The 23,228-nt window shown below is 42.6% G+C and overlaps 1 protein-coding gene across 3 annotated transcripts in view; it reads left to right on the top strand.

Annotated features, from left to right (window-relative positions):
* Tgfb2 (transforming growth factor beta 2) overlaps positions 1-21,118 on the top strand; it is an 85,377-nt gene extending 64,259 nt beyond the window's left edge. For 2 of the 3 annotated variants that reach the window (XM_034513002.2, XM_034513003.2), the window contains 5 exons: positions 11,469-11,601; positions 11,713-11,823; positions 13,473-13,650; positions 15,228-15,381; positions 18,283-21,118. In XM_034513002.2, coding sequence (XP_034368893.1) covers positions 11,469-11,601; positions 11,713-11,823; positions 13,473-13,650; positions 15,228-15,381; positions 18,283-18,441 — 735 coding nt within the window. In that variant the 3' untranslated portion in view covers positions 18,442-21,118. The remainder of the gene's footprint in view (positions 1-11,468; positions 11,602-11,712; positions 11,824-13,472; positions 13,651-15,227; positions 15,382-18,282) is intronic. The other variant, XM_034513004.2, reaches the window with a different exon arrangement.
* The last annotated feature ends 2,110 nt before the right edge of the window (positions 21,119-23,228 follow it).

Genomic DNA, 23,228 nt, shown 5'->3' with positions numbered 1-23,228 from the left:
AAGAACATTGTTAAAAATAAACAGAATGACATCATAAGTGTTTCTTTAAGAATTGTCATTTTTTTTTTTTTTAGCTCTGGAAAATGTCCTACATTGATTTTTAAAGATCTTTCTCCAAATATTGATGGAGAAAGAAATGTGTTTACCTACCCATTTTCTGTTGTTTATTCAGAAGCTGGCAACATGCATAATAACAATGTAGGTTTAAAAAAATAAGATTCTATAACAAGTTAATGAAACTGATACTCTTAGGTTTAGGCATGGCTTGTCTCTTTATGAAACTTGTACTTAAGGCATGACCTCCAGTGGAAGGGTGTAGTCAAGTTGTAGAGCATTGAAGAGTGAGGAATGATGGGAAATTAGTGCCTTGAAGGAAGCACCTTGACAGTGGTTGATTTCCATGTTGTGATGGGAATTAAGTCTAGTGAGACTGGGTTGTTCATTCTCCAAAGTGGCTTGTTATATGTTGGGTCAAAAGGGTACTTCAATTTCCCCTAAAAAGACAGGCCCACTGACTTGGTTCAAAATTGAGTCTAGGATCAATTCAAACTGGACCATATAGAGAAGGATTTCTGGTGGTTAGATAAAAGCCAGCATTCCTCAGGAATGTAAGAAAGGGATTCTCCTCTAATAAAGGGAGTCATTTTCATTGTCTCTGCAGATAGGACATGTGGCTCTCTATGGACATATACCTGTGACATCTATTGGCACATCCAAGCCCATGCTGGCCTCCAGGCCCCCTCAGTCCCTTTTTATATGTACTTACATACTTAACAAAGCACCCATACTAACCTGGCCCTTTTCATTCCCACACTCTGCTATGATCTCCCCCAGGTTGATCCAGACCCCCCTTCTTTATAAGGTCACGATCTCCCCACCCCCATGCCCTCCTTACTATTTAAGTTTTCTCTATTCTTCATATCTCCTCTCAATATTCTCTGCCATTCTTCCCATTTCTCAAGCCCTGGCCATGTCCAGCTTGTTCCTTGTTTTCTAGGCTCTGAGCTCTCCAGGTGCCTCTAGATGCTCTCTCCCTCTTTCTCTTCCACGATAGAAACCTTTCTCTGTCATGGAGCAGCCATTTCAGTGCCTTCTTTACTGTGCTCCTTGCATACACCATGAAACAAGGCTACCGTATGTTGGCCCTTCTCTGTTTACTCATGTCACTTTGGCACATACTCTTACCATGCTGTGATCTAACTCACATGCACTCACTTATACTCCTAAACAATGAGTCTGGTAAACCTCTTTTCTCTGCAAAGTATCCAGCCTCAGGTATTTTGTCATTGTGGCAAGAAGCAAACTAAGAAGATAAACCCTAAGCTCTCCATCGTTTTAAAAAACAAACAAAAAAAAAATAGGCCTATTATTGACTTACTTAAGCTTATTACTATATAGCCTCTCCCAGGAATGAAAACACTCTGCTGAATGTAAAGATGAACATAAAGTATAATTCACATGAATTGTAGGTACCAGGAAGTGGAAAGAAGGTATTAGAAACGTGTTTTTCAAGCCCATGTGTGTTACTGTCAGCTCAGAGAAGTGGAAGAGGAAATCAGAGAAGAAAATCAGAAGAAAGCCCCAGGCAGTCAGTCCATGGGCTTATTTTAGACTCAGCCCCATCTGTGGCAAGAGACAACTGCATCATTGGCCCAGTCCTAGGCTGGGCAGTATAGCTGCCAAGGAGTGAGGGAGTCCAGCCAACAAAAGGATACCATGTCCTCAAACCATTGAATGCTATGCTGCGTGGTCTGTCTTCGCATCCATGTGATTCAGTCTGGTAGAATCCATTCTTAAGCTGGGAGAGAGGTCTGTGATGGCCTCACATGTTCCCCTGAGCTGCAGCATCTAGATTTCAAGTGACAAAGGTCTCTTTCATCCCTTAGGCCAGGAGAAGTGAAGTTACTTGTTTATGCCATATGCAGTCACAGCTGGCACAAAGGCCCATCTGTAGAAAAGGAAGGAAAGAAAGGAGAACAATAGAGAATTGAAGGTGTTTCCATCATAGTGTGATGTGGAGTGGTATGTGTGTGTGTGTGTGTGTGTGTGTGTGCACATATGTATGTGTATGTTTGTCTCTGTGTGTCTATGTGTGTGTGTCTATGTCTGTGTGTGTATCTGTTTTATGTATTTGTGTGGCTATGTCTGTGCTAGGTATCTGTGTGTGTGTATGTCTCTCTCTCCTCTCCTCTCTCTCTCTCTTTCTCTCTCTCTCTCTCTCTCTCTCTCTCTCTCTCTCTGTGTGTGTGTGTGAACACAGCATTAACATAAAGGTCATTAACGATTCTGTGTGCTCTTCTTGATCACGGGTGTACATGGTTATGCATATCATATGTGTATATCAAGTACTGAGCTATATACTGTAAAGTGAAAACACTCATGAGTATTGCAGGCTGACTCTGCAAGCTCTCAAGAGGTCTTTGTCAGGCATACATTACTTGGGACTTCTTGGAAGGGTACAATTACAAAGGAGCCATGACAATTACAGAACATGGCCTTGGCAGAAGTAGTAAGTACTAGGCTGGCTAAGCCACCTCCAAAGGTAATAATGGCAGCCTTGATTTGTGAGGCAAATCAAGTGTCCAAGTATGACAAGGAACAGAGTTACACTTCTGCCTCTGGAAAAGAAGCAGCTCTGACTCTCTAGAAAGTTCCATCACTTGGGCAGTGTCTATTTTTCTGCCCCCTGCTCCTGTTGGTATTCTCCTAGTAACATGTAAGAAAGCAGAAAGGGTCATGTCCAGTATCCTGTCACAGACCCTAATGATTCTGTTCTCAGTATATGTGTAACCTCTGTTGTTGCTGTGTGGGTTCAGGGACTTACTTATCACTTGAGGAGAGCGTCTAGGTTTATTAGTAATAAGAATTTACCAGGATAGGGCTGTATAAGGTGCCAGGGGAAGATTGTGTGGAGCAGTAAGGAAACATTGAAAAGAACATTCCTTGCCCTGAAGGATATTACTGCTAGGTCACACATCTCAAAGTTCCCACACAGCATGGCATGTGAGCACTGTCACAGGTGAGTTTGTCTCCCCTCCCCACAGTACTAGTTCCTAAAATATGATCTCCTTTGCAAGTAAGTTCACTGCAGAGACAATTAGTTAAGATGGGACCATACTGGAGGAGGACAGCCTCATAATAGCTGGCTGGCTGACTAACGTCCATAACAAGAGGACCCCATGAAGTCAGAGATGCACCAGAAGAGTGACATCTCGTGACAATTTAACTAATGTGTAATTTGGTTTTGAAAATTCCCAGGCTTAGAGAGTGAGAGATTGGGTGTGCCTGACTCCAAAGGTCTTTGCACTTTTCCCAGCAGTGATCATTTTCAAGGGCACTTTGCATAGATCAGAGGAGTCTCCAGTGATCCTCAAGGGACGCAGAGTGGGTAGAACAGGCAGTCGTTTCGCTCAGGTGAGTGAGACATCTCACCCAACAGGCCTTGCAGCTCTTTCATTGAGATTCCACTTTCTCCTGCTGTAGATAGTGCATTATAAAGTATGACTCCAGGGACAACCAGCCAGGAAGGAGGTAACTGCATCAGCAATGGGCCCTGGTTCGGGTGCTGCGATATTTGCTTTGACACCAACATGATGAAGACATTGAAAAGGAGTAACAGATGTGATGTCAAGACAAAGATGATAGATAGATAGATAGATAGATAGATAGATAGATAGATGATAGATAGATAGAGATGATAGATGATAGATGATAGATAGATGATAGATAGATAGATAGATAGATAGATAGATAGATAGATGATAGATAGACAGATAGAGATGATAGATAGATAGATAGATAGATAGATAGATGATAGATAGACAGATAGAGATGATAGATAGATAGATAGATAGATAGATAGATAGATAGATAGATAGATAGATAGATTTGCTGAGCATCACAGTGTATGGCTGTAATCCAAGTTAAGTGGATTATTGAGTCAGGAGGATCATAATTTCTATGCTTGATTAACTTACCTAGCACATTAAAGGCCAACTTGGGTAACTCAGACCTCATCTTTGAGTAAAAAAAATCAAAGAAAATGGCTAAAGCTGTAGTCTTTTTTACCTACCTTTCATTAAGAGTCTAGCAACACACACATGCACACACACACACACACACACACACACACACACACACACACACACACACACACACACACAGAGACAGAGACAGACAGAGACAGACAGAGAGACAGAGAGAGACAGAGTGAGAGACAAAGAGAGAGAAAGACACACACAGAGAACACGATAAAGGCAGAGGCAGAGAGACAGAGACAGACAGACAGAAGCAGAAGCTATTGACACATGAATGATGGATGTGGCTACTCCCCAAGTACGTCATTTACATTAAAAGTGTGCCCCAAACAAGAAAAGTGAATGTTCCCCAGTCCACCTTCATCACACTCTGTATCCTTTCCATAGTCTAGACCACATATGGACTTTATTGAACAACTGATCTTTACAGAGACATGGAAAAGGAGAACTTTACTTGGTAGCACAGACCTAAATCACAGCTACCCAGGATGTGTGGTGGGGTAGGGTGCAGAGGCAGGAGGGCTGTCAGTTCAGAGTCAGCCTGGTCCAGAATGAGCTCAGTGCCAGCACGAGGATCTCAGTGAGACCCTGTGTTAAAATTAAAAACAAGAGGGCTGACAATTTAGCTCAGTGATAAAGCACTTGTGTACAGAGCACAGGCCTTGGATCAGTGCCCAGCGCTGGGGGCGGGAGTCGAGGCATTACCTGAACAGTGAAACACCTTGTATTGGACCTAAAGGAAGCCAGCTCTTATAACCGAGGCTGTCATGGAGAAGAGAGAGGATTTCACATGTTGCTACAATGAGCAAAAGACAATATTAGAAAACTCCCTTCCCTAAGTATCCTGGCTCTTCCTTCCAGGCTTTGCCAGTGTGTGTGAGCAGCATTTCAGGTTTTCCCCCTTTAGCTACAGGGTGTAGAGATTCAGAACCATGCCGTCTACCCCACAGGGGTTTTGTTGGAATGAAAACAAGCATGGAAATATTGGAAGAGCCCACTTGGCCGCGCAGACACAAGGCAGTGGAACTACAGTGAACTGAGCCTGGTTGGCAGAAATGTTGAGATAAGGTAGAATATAAAGAATCTGAAATATCTAGAGGTGACAGACAGAGTCCTTTCATGTAAAGTCAAGAGGAGAGGAGGGCCCTTTGCACAAGAAGAGAGATGGAAGTGAGCTGGGTTGAACTGGAGCAGTCGGCCTCTCTGGTGCCTCTCCAGTCTCCAGCATTCTAATTCAGAAGTTCATAACTTGGGGTCAAGCACATGCAAGAGGTTCATGGTCATAGCCAAGAGAGCATGCACTTAAATCAGCATTCGTTAAAACATTGGAAACCCTACTTCTATTTAAGAACTCCTAGATGTTAATGACAGTTGGAATACCGGAAACGTTAAGACCACGGCTCAGCAAGATGAGCTGACACCAGTTTGCTCAGGGTTTTCTCTATAGCCCTGTTGTAAAATCTCCCTTTCGTTAGAAGGCTGGTTGAACTGACTCCTCAGTTCTCAGCAGGGTCATTAATGCCAGGAAATGCATAGTGATGTTCAATTCCCAAAGCTTTCTTGCAAGTCTGTGGTATCTCATGGAGGGATGTCACCTTTGGCACTGAGTCAAATCCCAAGTTGATTTATAGTATTATTCTTTTATGGTGAGGATTTTTCTCTGGCTGTAATTTCCAACTAGACTTTTACTTTTTTTTTTTCTTCAACCCCCAAACTATTCAGTAACACGGTGACTTTCACCTCTAGCCACTCCCCAGCTGGCTGCTTTCCAGGGGTGGAGGGATGAATGAATCCTTTTGTGTAGTGGTTTTGTAACTCCGTGAAGGACTTAAAACCTTGCCAAAGGTGAGATGTGAGTATTTTGCACATGTTGCACACGACTTGTCCGTTCTGGTAACCTAATGAAGGCAGCACTGTGGGCGGCAGCTAAGCCAGAGACAGATAAATCTCATTTTCAAGTCATTAGAACCCCCACCCCCAACCCCAACCAACCTATCCTGGCTTATAATTCAGTGAGGAACTGTTGTTGGTCAGCTCTTTAGAGACAGAGTCTGTGGGATGGCTCCGTGGGTAAAGGTGCTTGCTACAAAACATGAAGACCGAAGTTTGATCCCTGTGACTCATAATGGGAGAAGGCGAGAGTCCAACTCTGACAAGTTGTCCTCTGACCTCTGCATGTCCACTAAGTCACTCATGGGTGGGTGTGTGTGTGTGTGTGTGTGTGTGTGTGTGTGTGTGTGTGAGAGAGAGAGAGAGAGAGAGAGAGAGAGAGAGAGAGAGAGAGAGAGAGAGAGAGAGAACACAGGGTTATAAAATGAGACAAACTTCAAATTACCTTAATTTTAATACATATGAGTGTGTGTATATATGCTCACACAAGTTAGCATGTTGTGGCTGTGTTTTCTAAGAATTTCTAAGAATTGAAGAAATTTTACATAGCTATACTATGTGTGTGTATGTGATATATTTTCAATGATCCTATCAAACTTTGTCATGGTTTTCTTTTTTAAGAATTATTTATTTTATTTATATGAGTACACTGTTGCTGTCTTCAGACACACCAGAAGAGGGCATCTGCTCCCATTACAGATGGTTGCGAGCCACCATGAGGTTGCTGGGAATTGAACTCAGGACCTTTGGAAGAGCAGTCAGTACTCCTAACCTCTGAGCCATCTCTCCAGCCCAGACTTTGCCATCTTTAATCCTAATTTTTTTACTTTCTTTGAAATATAGAAGGTTCAAGAAAATCACTGAAGACCAAAGAGCAGGATCTTTCCAAATTTTTAGTACTGTTTTGTTTCAGTATTTATTTTATAGCTTTCTCTCTTACCTAAAATTAGAAAAAAAATACTGTGGTAAAATATATACAAAGAATAAAATGCACCTTTCAGCTGTGTCTGTTTGCTGCCAGGGTCATCATGTTCTCAGTTGCTCTGTGGTTAAGACTGCTGCCCACTGCCAGTATTTTAAGCCTCCGTTTCCCCCCTCCCTCCGTCTTTAAAAGAACCAAAGTAACTGTGAGTGTGTGCATGTGTGGGTGTGTGAGTGTGCAGTGATGCTTCAGTTGGGATCAGAGGACAACGTGGAGGGGTCTGTGCTCCGACCATGTAGGTGCTGAGGGTTGAACTGGGAACATTGGTCATGGCAAAAAAAAAAAAAAAAAAAAAAAAAAAAAAAAAAGCCTTTTCCCACCTTGCCATCTCACCAGCCCAGGATTGTTGTTGTTCACGTTAAATCATCCACAACAAAAACTCTGCCTCCATTTATCTCTATGGCGACTTATTACCACCACCACCACCCCCAACCCATACAACAGTGATTCAGCTTTCTTTTTGTATGAACTCTCCTGGTCTGTCTTCTTGTGTGAGTGAGGTACTTTGGGTTTTGTGTTGGCTTCCTTCATTGAGTTTGATGTCCTCAAGTTTCATGCATTTTGTAGCAGCTTTCAGAATTCCCTCTCTCTCCTTGGCTGATCAAGTGACTACGGTATGCATGTGTTACATTTTGCTTGTCCACACGTCTCCACCCTTTGGCTCTGGGACAGCGGTATGGTGGTTTGAATGAAGATGGCTCCATAGGCTCATATATGCCTCTTCCAGTTGGTGGGACGTTTAGGAACAATTAGGAGGTGTGGACTGACTGGAGGAAGTGTGTCACTGGGGGGTGGGGTTTGAGGTGTCGGAAGCCCATGCCAGGCCCAGTCTCTCCCCAACCCCGCTTCCTGCCTGTGTATCAGGATATAAGCTCTGAGCTACTGTTCCAGCATCATGCCCGCCACCCTGGTGACATGCTACCCAGCATGATGATCATGGACTAACCCACTGAAACTATAATCAAGCTCCCAATTAAATGCTTTGTTTTATAAGCTGCCCTGGTCACACTGTCTCTTCACAGCAATAGAACGGTGACTAAGGTAATTGGTATATATATATTATGTGCTTGTGTCTGGGCTCTCAATTCTTTTGTGTTATAGGTAGGAATTGTTTCTTCTGGATCACATAGTAATTCTCTTTATTCTTTGGAGGAACTGCCACACTGTTTTCAAAAATATCTGTTTTTTTCCTTACAGCAAGTCATCATCATGAAGACCTTAATTTTTTTGTTGTTGTTATTGTTGTTTTGTTTTTCACAGAAGCAATAGCTAGCTCCCTTCTCCTTTGGTCTTGTATAGCAACAGCTTTTAGCCATTTCATTAGCCTGGATAATCTCAATACCAAGTCCAGGTGTCACCAGCTCATTGAGAAACTTGCTGAATGGGCATTTGCTAAGCACACAGTTCAACTGGAAATACCAGAAGTGGTTAGGACGTAATGTACTCAAAGAGTCCCAGCATACCGCAGAGATAGAGTCTGGAATGGATGGGCGACACTGGTTAACTGGGCCAAGGAAGACAGCTGCTCATCTGCCATGATAATGTGTAGAAAGAAGCACAGAAACAAGTGGCTTTGGATCCAGAAGGATCCAGCAGCTGCTCACATTCATTGCCCTGGTTTAGAGACAGGAGAAAGGCCTGGGCAGCAAAGGCTAAAATATAATGGGGAGCTGATGGATCTAGTCTGTTTTTATGTGATATGTGTGTGTGTGTGTGTGTGTGTGTGTGTGTGTGTGGATAGAATCATGTAAATGTGATCTATCTATCTCTCTCTTTATATATAATACATATTTGATAAATGTTTAATTTTACATGAGAGATTTATAATCATATAAGTCCTTCTATCATAGTATCAAATAATTATATAATATTTAATTTATATATGATTAATTCAACAACGAAAGTGAGGTTTTGTTCTGGGTGGTATCTGTAGATATTATTGTATGAAATCAAAGAGGTTATACCCTGTTAATAAGTAGCACAGAAAATATGCAAATTCCCATATGACAATACACTACCACAAGAAACCTACTAGGAGAAAAATTCAAAGCAGAATAATGAGTCCTGGGCATGCTCTGAGCTGTTGGCCAACACAGGGAGTGGGTGAAGTTTTCTTTCCTCTATGTCTTTATTCTTCTTATTTTGTATTGCGCACATTGTGCCCTTTATTTTCAGCTGGATAAGTTGTATCTTAATAGCCCAAGACAGGCTCTAGAGACAATGGATGCTGTGCTGTGTCTTCCATATTTATGTCCGCCTCTGTTACATATGCATTCTGCCTGCATCAAGATTTATTATAATCTTGTTCAAAGACTTTTTGCTTGAATATTGAATTCCTTGTACTCTATGAAAAAGGGTCGTGACCCCACAGTCCCACCCTGACTGTCATAACAAAGTGGGAAACTGGCTCCAGGGTGGGGAGGGCTTTGAATCCTTTCTGATTTTCCATTTGCTTAATCTACTTTACAGGAATCTTTGGAGGATTAAATTAAACTAAATAGTGTGTGCTAAGCCCAGAGCTCATTGTACTCAGCCCTCAAGTCACAAGCATTCGTTTTCTTTAAATTGTAAAAAGAACCTCTTGCCTATTGCAGGGTTGTGATTACCCCACATTCTCCCCCTTAGTGGGGTTTGTCCACGGGGGCCCAGCCCGTGGAGTAAGTTTGTCTAAAGTTCATGAGGGCACCTGAGCATGTAAATGTATGTATGGTTTCTTTCTTCCTTTCCCTTTCTTTCCCCTCCTCTCCTTCTCTCATTTCCTTCCCTTCTTTCTACTTTTTCTTTTCTTCTCTTCTTCATTCTTCATCTTTCCCTTCCTCTTTGTCCTTCCTTCCCCCCTCTCTTTTTGCACTTACTTGCCAGCACATTTTTTGGAACCTACTTCTACAGAAGACCAGCTGAAACAACTAGCCTACTGAGACTGAGCAACTACTAGATTCTTGGACTTCCCATTCACAGATGCCCACTGTTGGGTTAATTGGACTACAGACTGTAAGCCATGACAATAAATTCCCTTAATATAGAGAGACATTCCATAAGTTCTCTAGAGAACCCCCTCTCTTTTATTGTTTTATTTCCTTTTATAGCATCCTTTCTTCTCCCCACTTCCTCTCTTCCTTCCCTTTCTTCCTTCCTCTTTACTTCTTTCTTTGTCCCTCCTTCTCATCTCCTTAATCCTCCCTCCATCCTCCTCTTCCTCCCTCTCTCCCTCCTTCTTGCCTCCCCTCATCCCTCCTTCCCTTTCTTTTTTCCTTATGTTGGGGCTCTAACTCAGGGTCCTGTGGATGCTGGGTAAGTGCTTTCCCTGTAAGGTACCACTCCAGCCTATGGTACTTTCTTCTTTGTACTTTGTCAGTCCTTGGGTTGAATCTACACTAACCCCAAATATTCCTGGAAGCATTTGTTGCCATGTTACCTGAAACAAACTGTGGGTGTTGGGGGGAAATGCACAAGCATCTAGTTAAAAGGTAACATGTTTTGGTTTTACAGTTTACCAGGGAACGGGTATATCTACCAGGTGTCTAGAGAGTCATTAGTAGTTGTTGACACAATGGAGTACTATACTACACTTTGAAATGATGTCAAGTTGGTGGCATCGCCCCATGACCTAGAGAAGCTTAGGAATTCGGTGGAGGGACTAAGTATGAAACACCCTCAAAGTTAGATTGAGTACCAGGAAGTCGTGTATAAAACACTGTGGTTTATGCCCCTAAGTACTGCTGAAAGGCAATCCACTGCAGTGGACACTGGATTCGCAAGAGCTCTGGGAGACTCATGGTCATAGTTTAGTTCATAAAACATGATTGTTTTAAAATAGATGGGTAGAAGCCACTGCTGATGTACACTTCCCATTGTCATGTTCCCGTGAACATCCTGTCATAGTGGCTTCCTTATCTTCCTGAAGTCTTGGTGTTCAGGCCAACCTGCTTTTTAAACTCTCACTGGAGCACTGTGCCAGACTACTCCTGCCCGAATCCTTCTGAGATGGCAGGATGCAGATTTCACCATAAATCACAAGCTACACTGAGAGTCAAAATCCCAGCCAGAGGTTTATTTCCAAAACCAGGACACATATTTTAATACCAGCTGACTTGGGAAACAGGGGTCAGACCTTTCTCTCTCTCTTAGAAGATTTATAATCCAGGGACTTGAGAAGGAGGGTGTGGATCTTCTGAACTATACCCTCATCTCCCAGATCCCCAAATCAAAGAAGTAAGGAGACACAACAACAAAGATGCAGATTTCATAGCACAAACTTCCTGGTTCATTCTCAGAGTGCTTCTGTCAGCAAAGTTTAAGGGCTATCACTTTTCTTTCAACATCAGACTTTACGGTGGTTGTCATCTTTATCAGGACACACACAGTCGAGTAGTTATAGTTTTCAAAGCAAAGGCCTGGTGTTATGTTCTCATGCATGTGACCACAGTTGTTGGGATGACGGTGCATGAGTCCAGACTCGGAGCCCAGGGTCAATAATGACTTGGGATAACGTGAGTGGTTTGGGTTTGGTCATGCCATCAGCAGCCAACAAGCTTTCTCTTGCTCTTTTTTCTCTCTAGATCCTTAAATCCAAAGACTTAACATCTCCCACCCAGCGCTACATTGATAGCAAGGTTGTGAAAACCAGAGCAGAGGGTGAATGGCTCTCCTTTGACGTGACGGATGCCGTGCAGGAGTGGCTTCACCACAAAGGTTACAAAGAACCTTCTTTTCTCTCTCCCTAAATGTGGCCCCAACAGCTTGTGAATTGTCGGCAGACATAGACACGCATACAAATGACTCCTTTAACTTAATGTTTTCCAGACAGGAACCTAGGATTTAAAATAAGTTTACACTGCCCCTGCTGTACCTTTGTACCATCTAATAATTACATCATCCCAAATAAAAGCGAAGAGCTGGAGGCGAGATTCGCAGGTAACTGAAGCTTGGTTTTTTACTGTGAGGATCTCTTTGGGGTGGGAGGGGAGGTGTGGTAAAGTCAGTATGCATGTGAATGGCGTGTTTCGTGAGGTGTGGGAACTCTTATTCATTTGGGCAATGATTTGCTTAGCAGTGGATAGAAGAAAGTAGAAAGTGGGTCTGGAGGGATGGCTTAAGGGTTAAGATCTGAGTTTCATTCCTAAGAACCCACACCAGAGAGCTTGAAACTGCTTATAACTCCTGCTCCAGGGGAATCTGATGACTTCTTCTGACTTCCAGGGGCACCTGTACTCAAATGCACACACTGATGCACACGCGGAATTAAAAAGTAAAATAACAACATTTTCTTTTAAGTGGGAGAAAAGAATAGACTCCAGGTTTTTCACTGCTTCATACCCAGGGATGAAACTGGCTAGTTAACCCTGTGAACTATCAGCCAGTTAAGCCCACCCATTTTTCTTCACTTAAGCTAATCAACTTCCCATCTGCTGAGATTAGTAAGCAGCAAGAATTCAAGGAAATTCATTTCTGGTCCCCTAAGCAAAATTTCAAGCATCAACAAGTATGTTTCACCCAAGAAAAGGGCTGCATCACATCTCAGCTTCTATAACTCATCCTCTAGGTGTTGGGACACACTGCCTTTTGCTAGCTTGCACCCGTAATTGCAAGTGGCTTCCCTACCGGATTTCTGTAGCAGCTACTAAGCATAGAATGAAACCTCTATTTCCCCTGCTCATTTTTAAGATGCTGAAGGGTCAAGTCACTTGGCTTATCAGGCAGTGAATTGTTGGTTGACAAGGTGAAAGAGAAGTCTACGCCCATGCGTTGCAGTGTCATCTGCCTTCATACCCTTAGAACCCCACCTGGGACCTCCATCCACTTTTAGAAATCCTTAGTGGCCCTTGGTCATGGAAAAACACTCTCAGAGGTGTAGAGATTTATTTCGGTCTCTAGCCTAGCCACGATTCTCCTGAGTGGAGATTAAATGCTTAAACTGGCAGCCTCTCGAGCATGCTTTAGGGAGCTCAGGTTTCTAAATCTCAGATGGAATCAGAAAAGTGTTGAGGATGCCATAAAATAAATGAAAAAGCTCTTTCTGCACAGCTTCCCAAAATAGCATTAGGTAAGGGTGACTCCTGTTTCACCTAAACCTAGTTCATGGCCATTCAGCTAAGCCTCCGTTTATGCTCATTAGGGAAGTCTCCTGAGCGGAGCAGTCTCAGGAGAAGAGGGAACCAGTGGGCGACAAGGCAGGCTCTATGGCCGAGTGTTCTGTTGCTGAGAGCCTGCACACAGCCCACACTGAGGATGGACTAAAATAAACTGCCTAGGTTGCCCTTGGACCATAGGTCAAAGACTTCTTGTGTAGTGACTTTTCCCAGTAACAGCCTTGTCTTCAACACAGCACCGCCTTTGGACAAGAGGCCCATTTAGATGTATTCCTTGTCACTTGTGGGAGGCCCGTTGTTCCATATCTGTTGCCGTGGGGAATGATGGTGGCCAGTCAATACGGCTGTAGTAGTCGTCACTGCTGTTTGTGACCATATACGGGGGCAGGGGGACAGCTATATTATATAAATATCGCTGCTTATATTTGATAAAGGTAAAGCTAAATGTTTATTACCCAAATGCATTTTTTCAAGGTATTGATGGCACCTCCACATATGCCAGTGGTGATCAGAAAACTATAAAGTCCACTAGGAAAAAAAACAGTGGGAAGACCCCACATCTCCTGCTAATGTTGTTGCCCTCCTACAGACTGGAGTCACAACAGTCCAGCCGGCGGAAGAAGCGCGCTTTGGATGCCGCCTATTGCTTTAGGTAAAGAAATGAAAATAAAAACATGTGTATGAGTCTGCCGACTCTTGACTTGCCTTTGCTTTCTCTTGCATACATTGACTTGAAGTGAAGCCACTGCTCAAGGTATATTGGATGGTAGAGCTTTTGAATCTTGGAACAACACTCTCCCCAAAGACTTTCTAAAACTATTTTTTATTTTATTTTTTTTAAAATGTAGTTATAGTACACGATTTCCCTCCTCCAGTTCCTCCTTTTCCTATGTTCCCTCCTGAATTCATGGCCTTTTTTTCTTCAATTATTATATGTGTAACACATATGCAAATAATTATATAAATGCAACCTGCTGAGTCTATTTACTGTTGCTTATTTATATGTTTGAAGGCTGACCACTTTGTGTTGGATAACCACTTAAGAGGTGCATTCCTGGGGAAGACTAATTCTCCATTTCTTGGCCACCATCTTGCCTGTAGGTCTTTGTCTGGGAGCAGGGCCCTGTGACATTTGCCCCATCCCTGTCGGCATGTCACCTGGTGTTGCTTGTCCTTGCTCAGGTCTTATTTAAACAGCCATATTGTTGATATTTTTTGAGGACTTTTTAACAGTTTTAGTTTTTGTTTGTTTGTTTTTTGGGGTTTTGTGTGTGTGTGTGTGTGTGTGTGTGCTGTGGCCCTTAGCTCTCTAGTATGAACTGGGTATGAAGGGAGAAATTTAGCCCCTGGGGATGTTTTCTCTAAGTCTTGGGTTCTGGTAAGTTCTCATAGCTCTCTGCCTACAAGCAGCATAGGTTTCCTTGAGATTTTGGCTAGGTCAATAAGACATGCCATGCCTTGAAGCTCACCCTGGGGTCTGATCTATTTCTTAGTTACAGAAATAGCACAAGCAGGCAGATGGCCATACCTTGAGCTGCAGAGTCTGTCATGAGCCAGAGAACCGTCCAAAAGATTGTTTGCCACTTTTACATGAATTTGTGAGGGGGAGATGCATGGTCCTCTGTGTTTCCTGTTAGAGGAGGAATCCCTTTTGGGGGACTTGTGAATCAGAGGCAGGGCCCTCTTTGTGAGGGATTCACCATGTCATAGGTCACACATAGAGAAGGACATTTCGGTTGCCAGAGACAGTAACTATGGCAATGAGACTCCATATTTCTTAAACTCTGATTTATTCTTGATCTAGTAACAGATGGTAAAGCATAGGATATATTCTCAAAGGAAAATGCCTCCAGGGGCTCTCTGAAAATATCTGTTTTATTTTATCCATTATATGGACAAACCAGCCATAGAGGCTGGATGTGTAGCAGATGTTCTGCAGGAAAGACTCTGCCCCTTTCAACTGCCTTCCAGCTTATGCTTGTGTGCATTGGAGGTGTATATTGATTTTCAAGGCCATAGACAAGATGATCAGGGTACAGAATACATAAGGGGAAAAGGTCCAGGGACTGGCAGTATCTCGCTGTTGACATCACATGAGATTGTAAGTCACCAAGACCAGGCTTTTGATGCTCCAGGTTAATGGAATAAGTGGACGGGTCATTTTTCTGATTTAGGGTGAGGTGCATGCAAAGTCAACTCCAAAATTACCTCTGCTTTTTCACTGAACAGAAATGTGCAGGATAATTGCTGCCTTCGCCCTCTCTACATTGATTTTAAGAGGGATCTTGGATGGAAATGGATCCATGAACCCAAAGGATACAATGCTAACTTCTGTGCTGGGGCATGCCCTTATCTATGGAGTTCAGACACTCAGCACACCAAAGTAAGTATCTGGATTGTTGGTTTCTCCTACTCTTGCCTAAGTCAGAGATGATGTCGATGACGACGATGATGATGACGACGACGATGATGATGACGGCAATGATGATGCCAAACTCAATAGTTGTTGTAAAATACAAACTGTATATTTAAGATGAATATTGTTTGATGTTGCTTGCTACTTTTTTGCTATAGGATCTAATTGTGTAGCCCTGGCTGTCCAGGACCTCACTATGGAGACCAGTTGGCCTTGAATTTATGGCAGTCCCCCTGCTTGTGTTTCTCAAGTGTTGGGAATACAGGCATGTGCTACCACAGCTGTCTCTCTAAATCTTTTTGACTAGGATCAAAGGTGAACGTATAGCTAAGTGTTTTATCAAGTTACTTTAATGAGGACAGAGGGCTAACTCAGCAAGATTCAACATCAGATGCCATTACTCCCCAGCCTGGATGAGCACAAAGCTTTTCTGCATACTAGTGTATCTAATACATACTTCCATGAGCTTCCTCTTTGTGGCTCATAGGGTAGGATTTTAAAGATGGGAAGGACTTCAGAAAGGGCCTTGTTCAAACAGAACTTCTCTACAAACAATGAAATCAGGATGTAGATGCTATGGCTGCCTAACCCAAGATAAAAACAAATCCTCGGAGATGCAGACCTTGGACCGCAGCCAAGGTTGCTTTATAACCCAGTTCCCATCACTCCATCTCTCTGAGCTTAATTCCTAAAATGTGGCTGCAAGTAGAGGTTTCTGTTCTGCTCCTTATGCTTCTGTAAATCTCCATATTAAAGAGGCATTAGAAACAGTGGCTTCGCTGCAGGGTAGGAAAATGAATCTGCTGCCAGAGAGATCATATTGGGTTGAATTCCAGAGTTAGGTGTTATCAATTATTTTAGGCAATCTGTGTTATAAAATGGCTCCTTTCTGCTTATGAAAAATTATATATTAGTAAATATGAGGTCTATTTATTTACAAATGCCTGCCTGCACTGGGATTGAAATGGACAAACATGGCTTCCCCTCCTCCAGTCATCTTCCCAGTGCCCCTGTAGGGTTGGCACTCAGGAGTGATCACGTGCTTAGCCATGTGAGGGAAGCTGGCTCATGCCTGCCCCTTTGTCTAAGCTCTCTTGCCAGCCTGATTCATCTGGACTGTAGCAGCAGTAGCTGTAATGCAGGCAGGGCCTGGTTGCCAAGTGGAAACGTAATTCTCCTCCCTGATACACAGAGGGAGTGTGTGAAGACTGAGACCTGGCTTGTTTTTCAAGGAGAAGGAAGAATAACTGTCATGGTCACAAATATGTGGTTTGGACAGTTCCCCAAGAAGCCAGGGGTGGCCTAATAAAGTAGGCAGTGTTGCTGTGCTCAACAGGTCTCTTGTCCTTGGTTGAAAACATCCCAGGGAATCTCGAGGAAAAGGTCACTTGTTTGACTAACACATTAATGGCATCCTTGGAAATGTCTCTGTCATCACTGGGTGACCTACACACTTCCATCAGTAAGAGCCACACACCTCTGTAACGAAGACTGGGATAAAGCTACAGAACTATGTGCAAAACTTTCTCTTCTGTCTTAGGACTTGCTAATTAGTTCTTGCACTTAGTCATCCTCATTTAGCATGCAAAATGGTAATTGGAGGGTCAGTGACTATGACTGCTTTAGGCAACGTATAAGAAAGTGAACAACTGGGACCAGAAATTAGTGGTTTGGGGTGAGGAGGAGGGTGATGCACACCTGAAATTCTAGAACTCAAGAGGCTAACTAAGACAGGAGGATTGTGAGTTTAACTGGGCTGTATAGTGAGTTCAAGGTCAGTCTGATCTATGATACAGTGTAGGTGACAAATCAAGGCTGTGCATCCAAATCCATCCTTTAGCATCTCTGTAATTATGAAGTCCTGGTAAGTAAGCCATGTTTTCAACGAAAATGTAAGTGGCATTACCTTGGCCCATGAAGACACATGGCTGAAGACACGTGACTGACAGATACCCTGCTGCAGACAGATACGCTTTCTATACCTGAGGGCAGATTACAGTTCTTACTGAGGATTTCAATGGGATATTCTATTCCTCTACTGATCATCTCATCCTCCAGCATAGAGTCATATACTGTCAGGACAAAACTTCCTGGACTTATAAGGCGTAGACAGAGCGAGCAGACTCCCTGAGTCCAAGGAGCTCTTAAGTGATGTGGCAATGTAACATGGGAATTCATGCAACCTTGGTTCTGAATTTATACAGGAAAAAAAAAAATAGCAGGAGTCCTGAGGCCTTTGTATAGCAAAGGCCAGTAGACTTATTATAAAAAGTTAGGAAAATCTGCTACCTGAGCAATTTAGTTTGATTCAATCTGATTTTTTTTTTTATGGAAACATTTGTTTAATATGTACACAAAGAACAAAAGTCAACTTGTGGGAAAATTCTAAACTTGCAGTTGCTAAGGACACAAGCCAATCTTACCATAATTTAGAGGTAAGAAAAAAATAGTCATGATTGAGATTATGTACTCAGTGGCCCCGGGAAAGGAAAATGGCTCAGTCATTAAAATGGCACAAGCATGAGAATGTGTGTTCAGTTTTCATCAACTACGTAAAAGCTGGACCAGATAGGCCGTTGTACTCCTATAACATCAGATGGGCAGAGATGATGTCAGAGCAGTGAGAGTGGAGACAGGAGGATCCCTGGAGTTGGCTGGCCCAGCCAGTCTAGCCAAATCACTGAGCTACAGGTTCAGTGAGAAACTTAGCCTAAAACAAACAAACAATGAAGTGGAGAGAGACTGAGGAAGACACATACCATTGACTTCTGGCCCCTGCTCACAGATGCACACACATGCACATGTGCACAAGAATTAAAAACAAAAGTAAACACTTTCTTGTGTCTTTCTCTGTGTTATGTCACGCAGGTCCTCAGCTTGTACAACACCATAAATCCCGAAGCTTCTGCTTCCCCTTGCTGTGTGTCCCAGGATCTGGAACCACTGACCATCCTCTACTACATTGGCAACACGCCCAAGATCGAACAGCTTTCCAACATGATCGTCAAGTCTTGTAAATGCAGCTAAAGTCCTCGGGAAAGCCAGGACACGAGAGCCACGGTGACAACGGAGTATGACGACAACGACGATGATGATGCTCATGACAGGAAGGAGTTTTGATTCATCAGTGTTTTTTTTAAAAAATAAATAAATAAATAAAATAAAATTGGAGAGAAAAATATCGGTACTAGTTCAAACATTTTGCAAGCTTGTGTTCTGTTAAAACTGGCATCTGAGATTACAGCCACAACAATCACAAAAAATGGAAGGCATTAGTCTGCATCTCACCTACTTCCTGAGAGACACAAAAAGAAAACATCTTTTTTTTTTTAAAGGAAAAAATAAACACTGGAAGAATTTGTTAGTGTTAATTATGTGAAAGAAAAACAAAATGAAACAGGAAAATCCGTTTAATGGAGTTGTATGTATTGTTTCCACCCCACATTTCACCCCAGGCCTCTCCTGGTTCCTCTGTATTACTCTGCAGTGGATACCCTTCCTGTCCCTTTCTCCGAGCTAACAGTGGGTTATTTATTGTGTGTTACTATATAATGAACCTTTCATTACCCTTGGAAAACAAAACAGGTGTATAAATGGAGACCAAATACTTTGCCACAAACTCATGGATGGCTTAAGGAATTTGAACTCAAATAAGCCAGGGGGGGAAGGAGGTCATACTGGATGACCCTCATGAGTCATTATAGGACCGAGCAAGTCTGCGGAAGAAATCAAAGGCCCAGCTGTGCACCGCCTGCCTGCCTGCCTGCCTGCCTGCCTAAGCGACATGGACGGCCATATGCCCAGAAGGCCTGTTAACAAAGAAAACTTGGAATCAGTGGGAATCTGGAAGATTTGGATTTTTTTCCCCTTTTAACTGTAAATGGTTCTTTGCCAGTTTAAGCAAGCCAGTGAAATGTTGACCTGTTTTGATATGTATTGTCAGACTTTTGACCGTAAAGTTGCTAGTGATCTACAATACAGGTTTTTCTTTTGTCTTGGTATATGTAAGTACATGGATATTATTAAAATAGACGGGTCTAGAAGCCAGCATGATTGAAAACACACTGCAGATCTGTTTTACAAACTATTAAATCTAAACAGTAACTACTTTACATGTAATGTGTAGATCTTACCACATTTTTAATATTCTGTAATAATGATTATGATTTAGATTGAACTTAAATTTGGACTTTTTTTTTAATGATCATTCAGATTGTATGTTTGTTTCCTTTAGCTGGTCAGTACCTTTGAATAAAACCCCTAGATTTTGACCTGTACTACAAATTCAATTTTTTTTTATACTATCTTCTCTCTGTCTCTACTTAATCTGTTGTCCATTTAATGACATAAACTACCTGGGTCTATTCTTCCCGCCCACCCCTGTGTTCCTTCTATTTTCCAAAAGACAAAAACCAAACAAAACAAAGCCACAAAAGATAGGATTGAGTTCCACAGTGTTCCCCCATCTTCTCTGCGTCAGTATGAGTCAGGTCAGATGGTAAGCAGTACCTCTGGGAAGATGGAACCTAGTGGACACAGAAAACTGAGCACAAGTGTGGGTTTAGACAGGGTTTAAGACCCTGAACTCAGAGTCTTGGTGACTTGGCTAGAAAAAGTTTCTTTAACTCATATATTTACAGATTCTTTTTGCTATTCAAAAGCAGACAGTTCAAAGGAAGCACCTTTGTTTTTTTAATTGGGTTTTTGGTGTTCATGGGGAGTATTGAAAGATGCAGAGTTCGGCTGAGTTTCTCAAATGGGAAAGGTTCAGGCTAGCACTCATCTTTTTATTCTTAATTTCATTAATTATTTCCTTGATTTCACTGAAGTTCAGGTGTTGAAAGACATTCTTTGCAAACTGAAGAAAAGCACAAACCAAAATTTCCCTTGTCAAAATATTCTTCCATTCACCCGAGCAAGCATGCTCTACGGCTGAGGTTGGCTTTCATTTGGCTTGAGATTGTTGGATCTCAGTGGTGAGACATGATGGTGGGCTTTTCAGGGTGGGTATCCTTGTCATAGAGCTTCAAAATATAAACCAGTCCATGAATCGATGTACTATTTGTGGTCTCACCCTAAGGGCAACACAGTGAGGTGTGAATACAAAGAGAATTTCTTTGATATTGTATGCTTCTCCGGGGAGTGTTCCTCGAAATTCACTAAGATGAAGAACAGAATTTGCAAGCCAGAAGACAGAGCAAGAGCTGGTGAATGGCCCCTGTGTCGGGTGCAGTACAACCCCAGATGTACCCCCTGTGCTTCAATTCTTTCCCCTTCCACATTTCTGTTGTTTCTTTATGATTCCCCACCACCCCTATTTCTGCAGATATTTTCCTCTCAGATAAAACATTATTTTTGTTCTGTATGATTTGTCTCTCCTTCTGAATGCACTGACTGCTCTTTTAAGGGTTCTTGAATCTTTTTTTGTGTAAGTCTGTGGGTTCTACAGGTCTTTCTTTCCCATTAGTAAATATTGCCACAGGAAGGGTGGTAGTAGGGAGGGGAGGGGGCGGTGTTAGCATATGGGTGGGGCAGCAGATTGTATGTGTTAAGCAACAGTACAATTTTATGCTTGGCCTGGGTTCTAAAGAATGGGGTATAAGAACAGATGTTACATGTTTTGATGACCAATTATGCTGTATTTTTAAACACGATGCATGTTTGGTTTTGTGGTGCTCTAGTGGTAAATAAATTATTTCAGTTACTTGTTGCTGTGTTCTTCCTGTCAAAGAGTGATGCTTGAGGCTAGATGAGATAGGTGATGTAGGAAGATGATGTTACACTGGGACCAGCATGGTTAAATCTGCCCACTAGGCTTTTATCACACAGATGTTCACTTTACCAACACCACACTACGGCTCCTGAGCCAGGGCATAGCAGTGAAGAATGGAGCAAAGGCCGTGCTGGCTTTTGATTTTTCTCATTTATTGCTATTTGGTAATTGTTTGGGGTTTAGTTTCCACCCAGCTTGACTGTCTACCAGAAAAAAAGAAAAAAGGCAGATATTTGGGCCACGATTTGGCTTTCTGGTTCTATGTTCTGCCAATCCCAGGGCCAAAAGTACCGGTCTAGACAGGATCCCCTGTCGCCCTATAATTTGGATAGTTAGTGAGCCAGCCAGATATAACAAAAGCCACGTGCACTTTGGGGTCACTGCTTGAGAGCAGTTACTCCTGTCTGCTTTACCCACAGCACTGTGAACAGATGTGCACACACACATATGCCATCATCTTGAATCTCCTTGGTTCATACTTAGAGGACCTCACTTCTCAAGTGAGTTGCCAGCCTCTTAATAAGGAGAACTTATGAGAGAGTAGATGTGACTCAGGCTAGCCATTTCACTTTGTCTAATGCAAGAACTTCACTTCCATCCTCGGTGTTGTCCACGTGTCACAGAAAGAAGCCCTCAGTAGGAGCATGGGAGGAGACTGGAGAATGGGTGCTTTTCTCACTATCTTATTACCTGCTGATGCCATCACATCCCGTCTGATCTTAAGTGGAGAATATGTTCCACTCTAACCCGAGTCCAGGGATCTGTGAGGAATGAGCCAGACAAAGGCTGTCACCCATCCCAGATCATAGCACGATTATTGTTGAGTGAGAATCAAAGTGGGTATACAGGACTGGCAATGGAAAAAACTCCCAACAGCCTCCAAATATGAGAAAGTTTTCCATAAACCCCTTTTTCTACTCCTCTTCTTCTCTTTCCCCTCTTCTCCTCCTCTTCTTTTTCCTCCTCTTTCTCTGTCTCTGTGTCTCTCTGTGTCTGTGTCTGTGTCTGTCTCTCTGTCTCTCTGTCTCTGTCTCTGTCTCTCTCTCTCTCTCTCTCTCTCTCTCTCTCTCTCTCTCTCTCCTTCTTCCTGGTGGTGGTGTTGGAAACTGTACACAGTCAAACGCAGTAAGGCTGAGGCACACTCCCAACTGTTTCTTTACCTTCCCAGAATGTCCGATCTGCATTTCTGCCTATTTGTGAATGGCCATGAGGGGAAATTCTGAGCTCTGTTGTAACTCACCATTGAGCAACCATGGTGATAGTCTATACCTCTTCTGTGTTGGGTCATGGCAGTCCTTGCAGTAATGAACTAATGTCCAGACTGTAGCTTGGAGCCATACATCTCCATCTTGGTACTAAATCTGTGAAATTCTTCAAACCTATATTTCTCATCAGCCATCAGCCATTCCTGAGAAGATCTCATGGTTCTCTAGGCTAACCTTTTGATGACATATTGAAAATTGGCTGGTTGAATGACCTTCATCACATGGCAATACCGACTGTAGTCCTTTTAGTCAGGACATTTGCTCTCACAGCCTTTGATGTAGACGTAGTTTTAAAAGATTTACTTCATTTTTAATTACTTGTATATGTGGATCATATGCACTTGAGAACGATGTGCCTGCCCAAGCTGGAAGGGGATGTTGGACCACCTGAGACTGAAATTCTAAGGGAACTTGGGTCCTCTATAAAGGCAGTATGCTTTCTTAGCCACTCAGCAGTTTCTCCAGTTCCAAAATATATTTTATATAATCCCATGGTATGGTAGAGTGAATGGGAACTCACAGTGGGTTGATTACTCCCCTCTAAACTCTACAGGTTGCAAAGGAGGGTCTAGGACATTATTGTCCAATATATGAGTTACATGTGATACTTGGGAAATTATGAAATTATAGCCAATCTGACCTGAGACAGGCTACCGGTGTAAAATGTTCGCAAAATCTTTCAAGATGTAGGTACAAACACATGTAAAATGTAAACAGTCTCAGTATAATAGTTTTTTATAGTTATCATGAATCTAAATATTGTTGGATATGTGTGA

This window comes from Arvicanthis niloticus, chromosome 10 (assembly GCF_011762505.2).
Source record: "Arvicanthis niloticus isolate mArvNil1 chromosome 10, mArvNil1.pat.X, whole genome shotgun sequence".
NCBI classification, from domain to species: domain Eukaryota; kingdom Metazoa; phylum Chordata; class Mammalia; order Rodentia; family Muridae; genus Arvicanthis; species Arvicanthis niloticus.
Note: the sequence above shows the minus strand (reverse complement) of the source record. Positions and strands in the feature narration are given on the sequence as shown.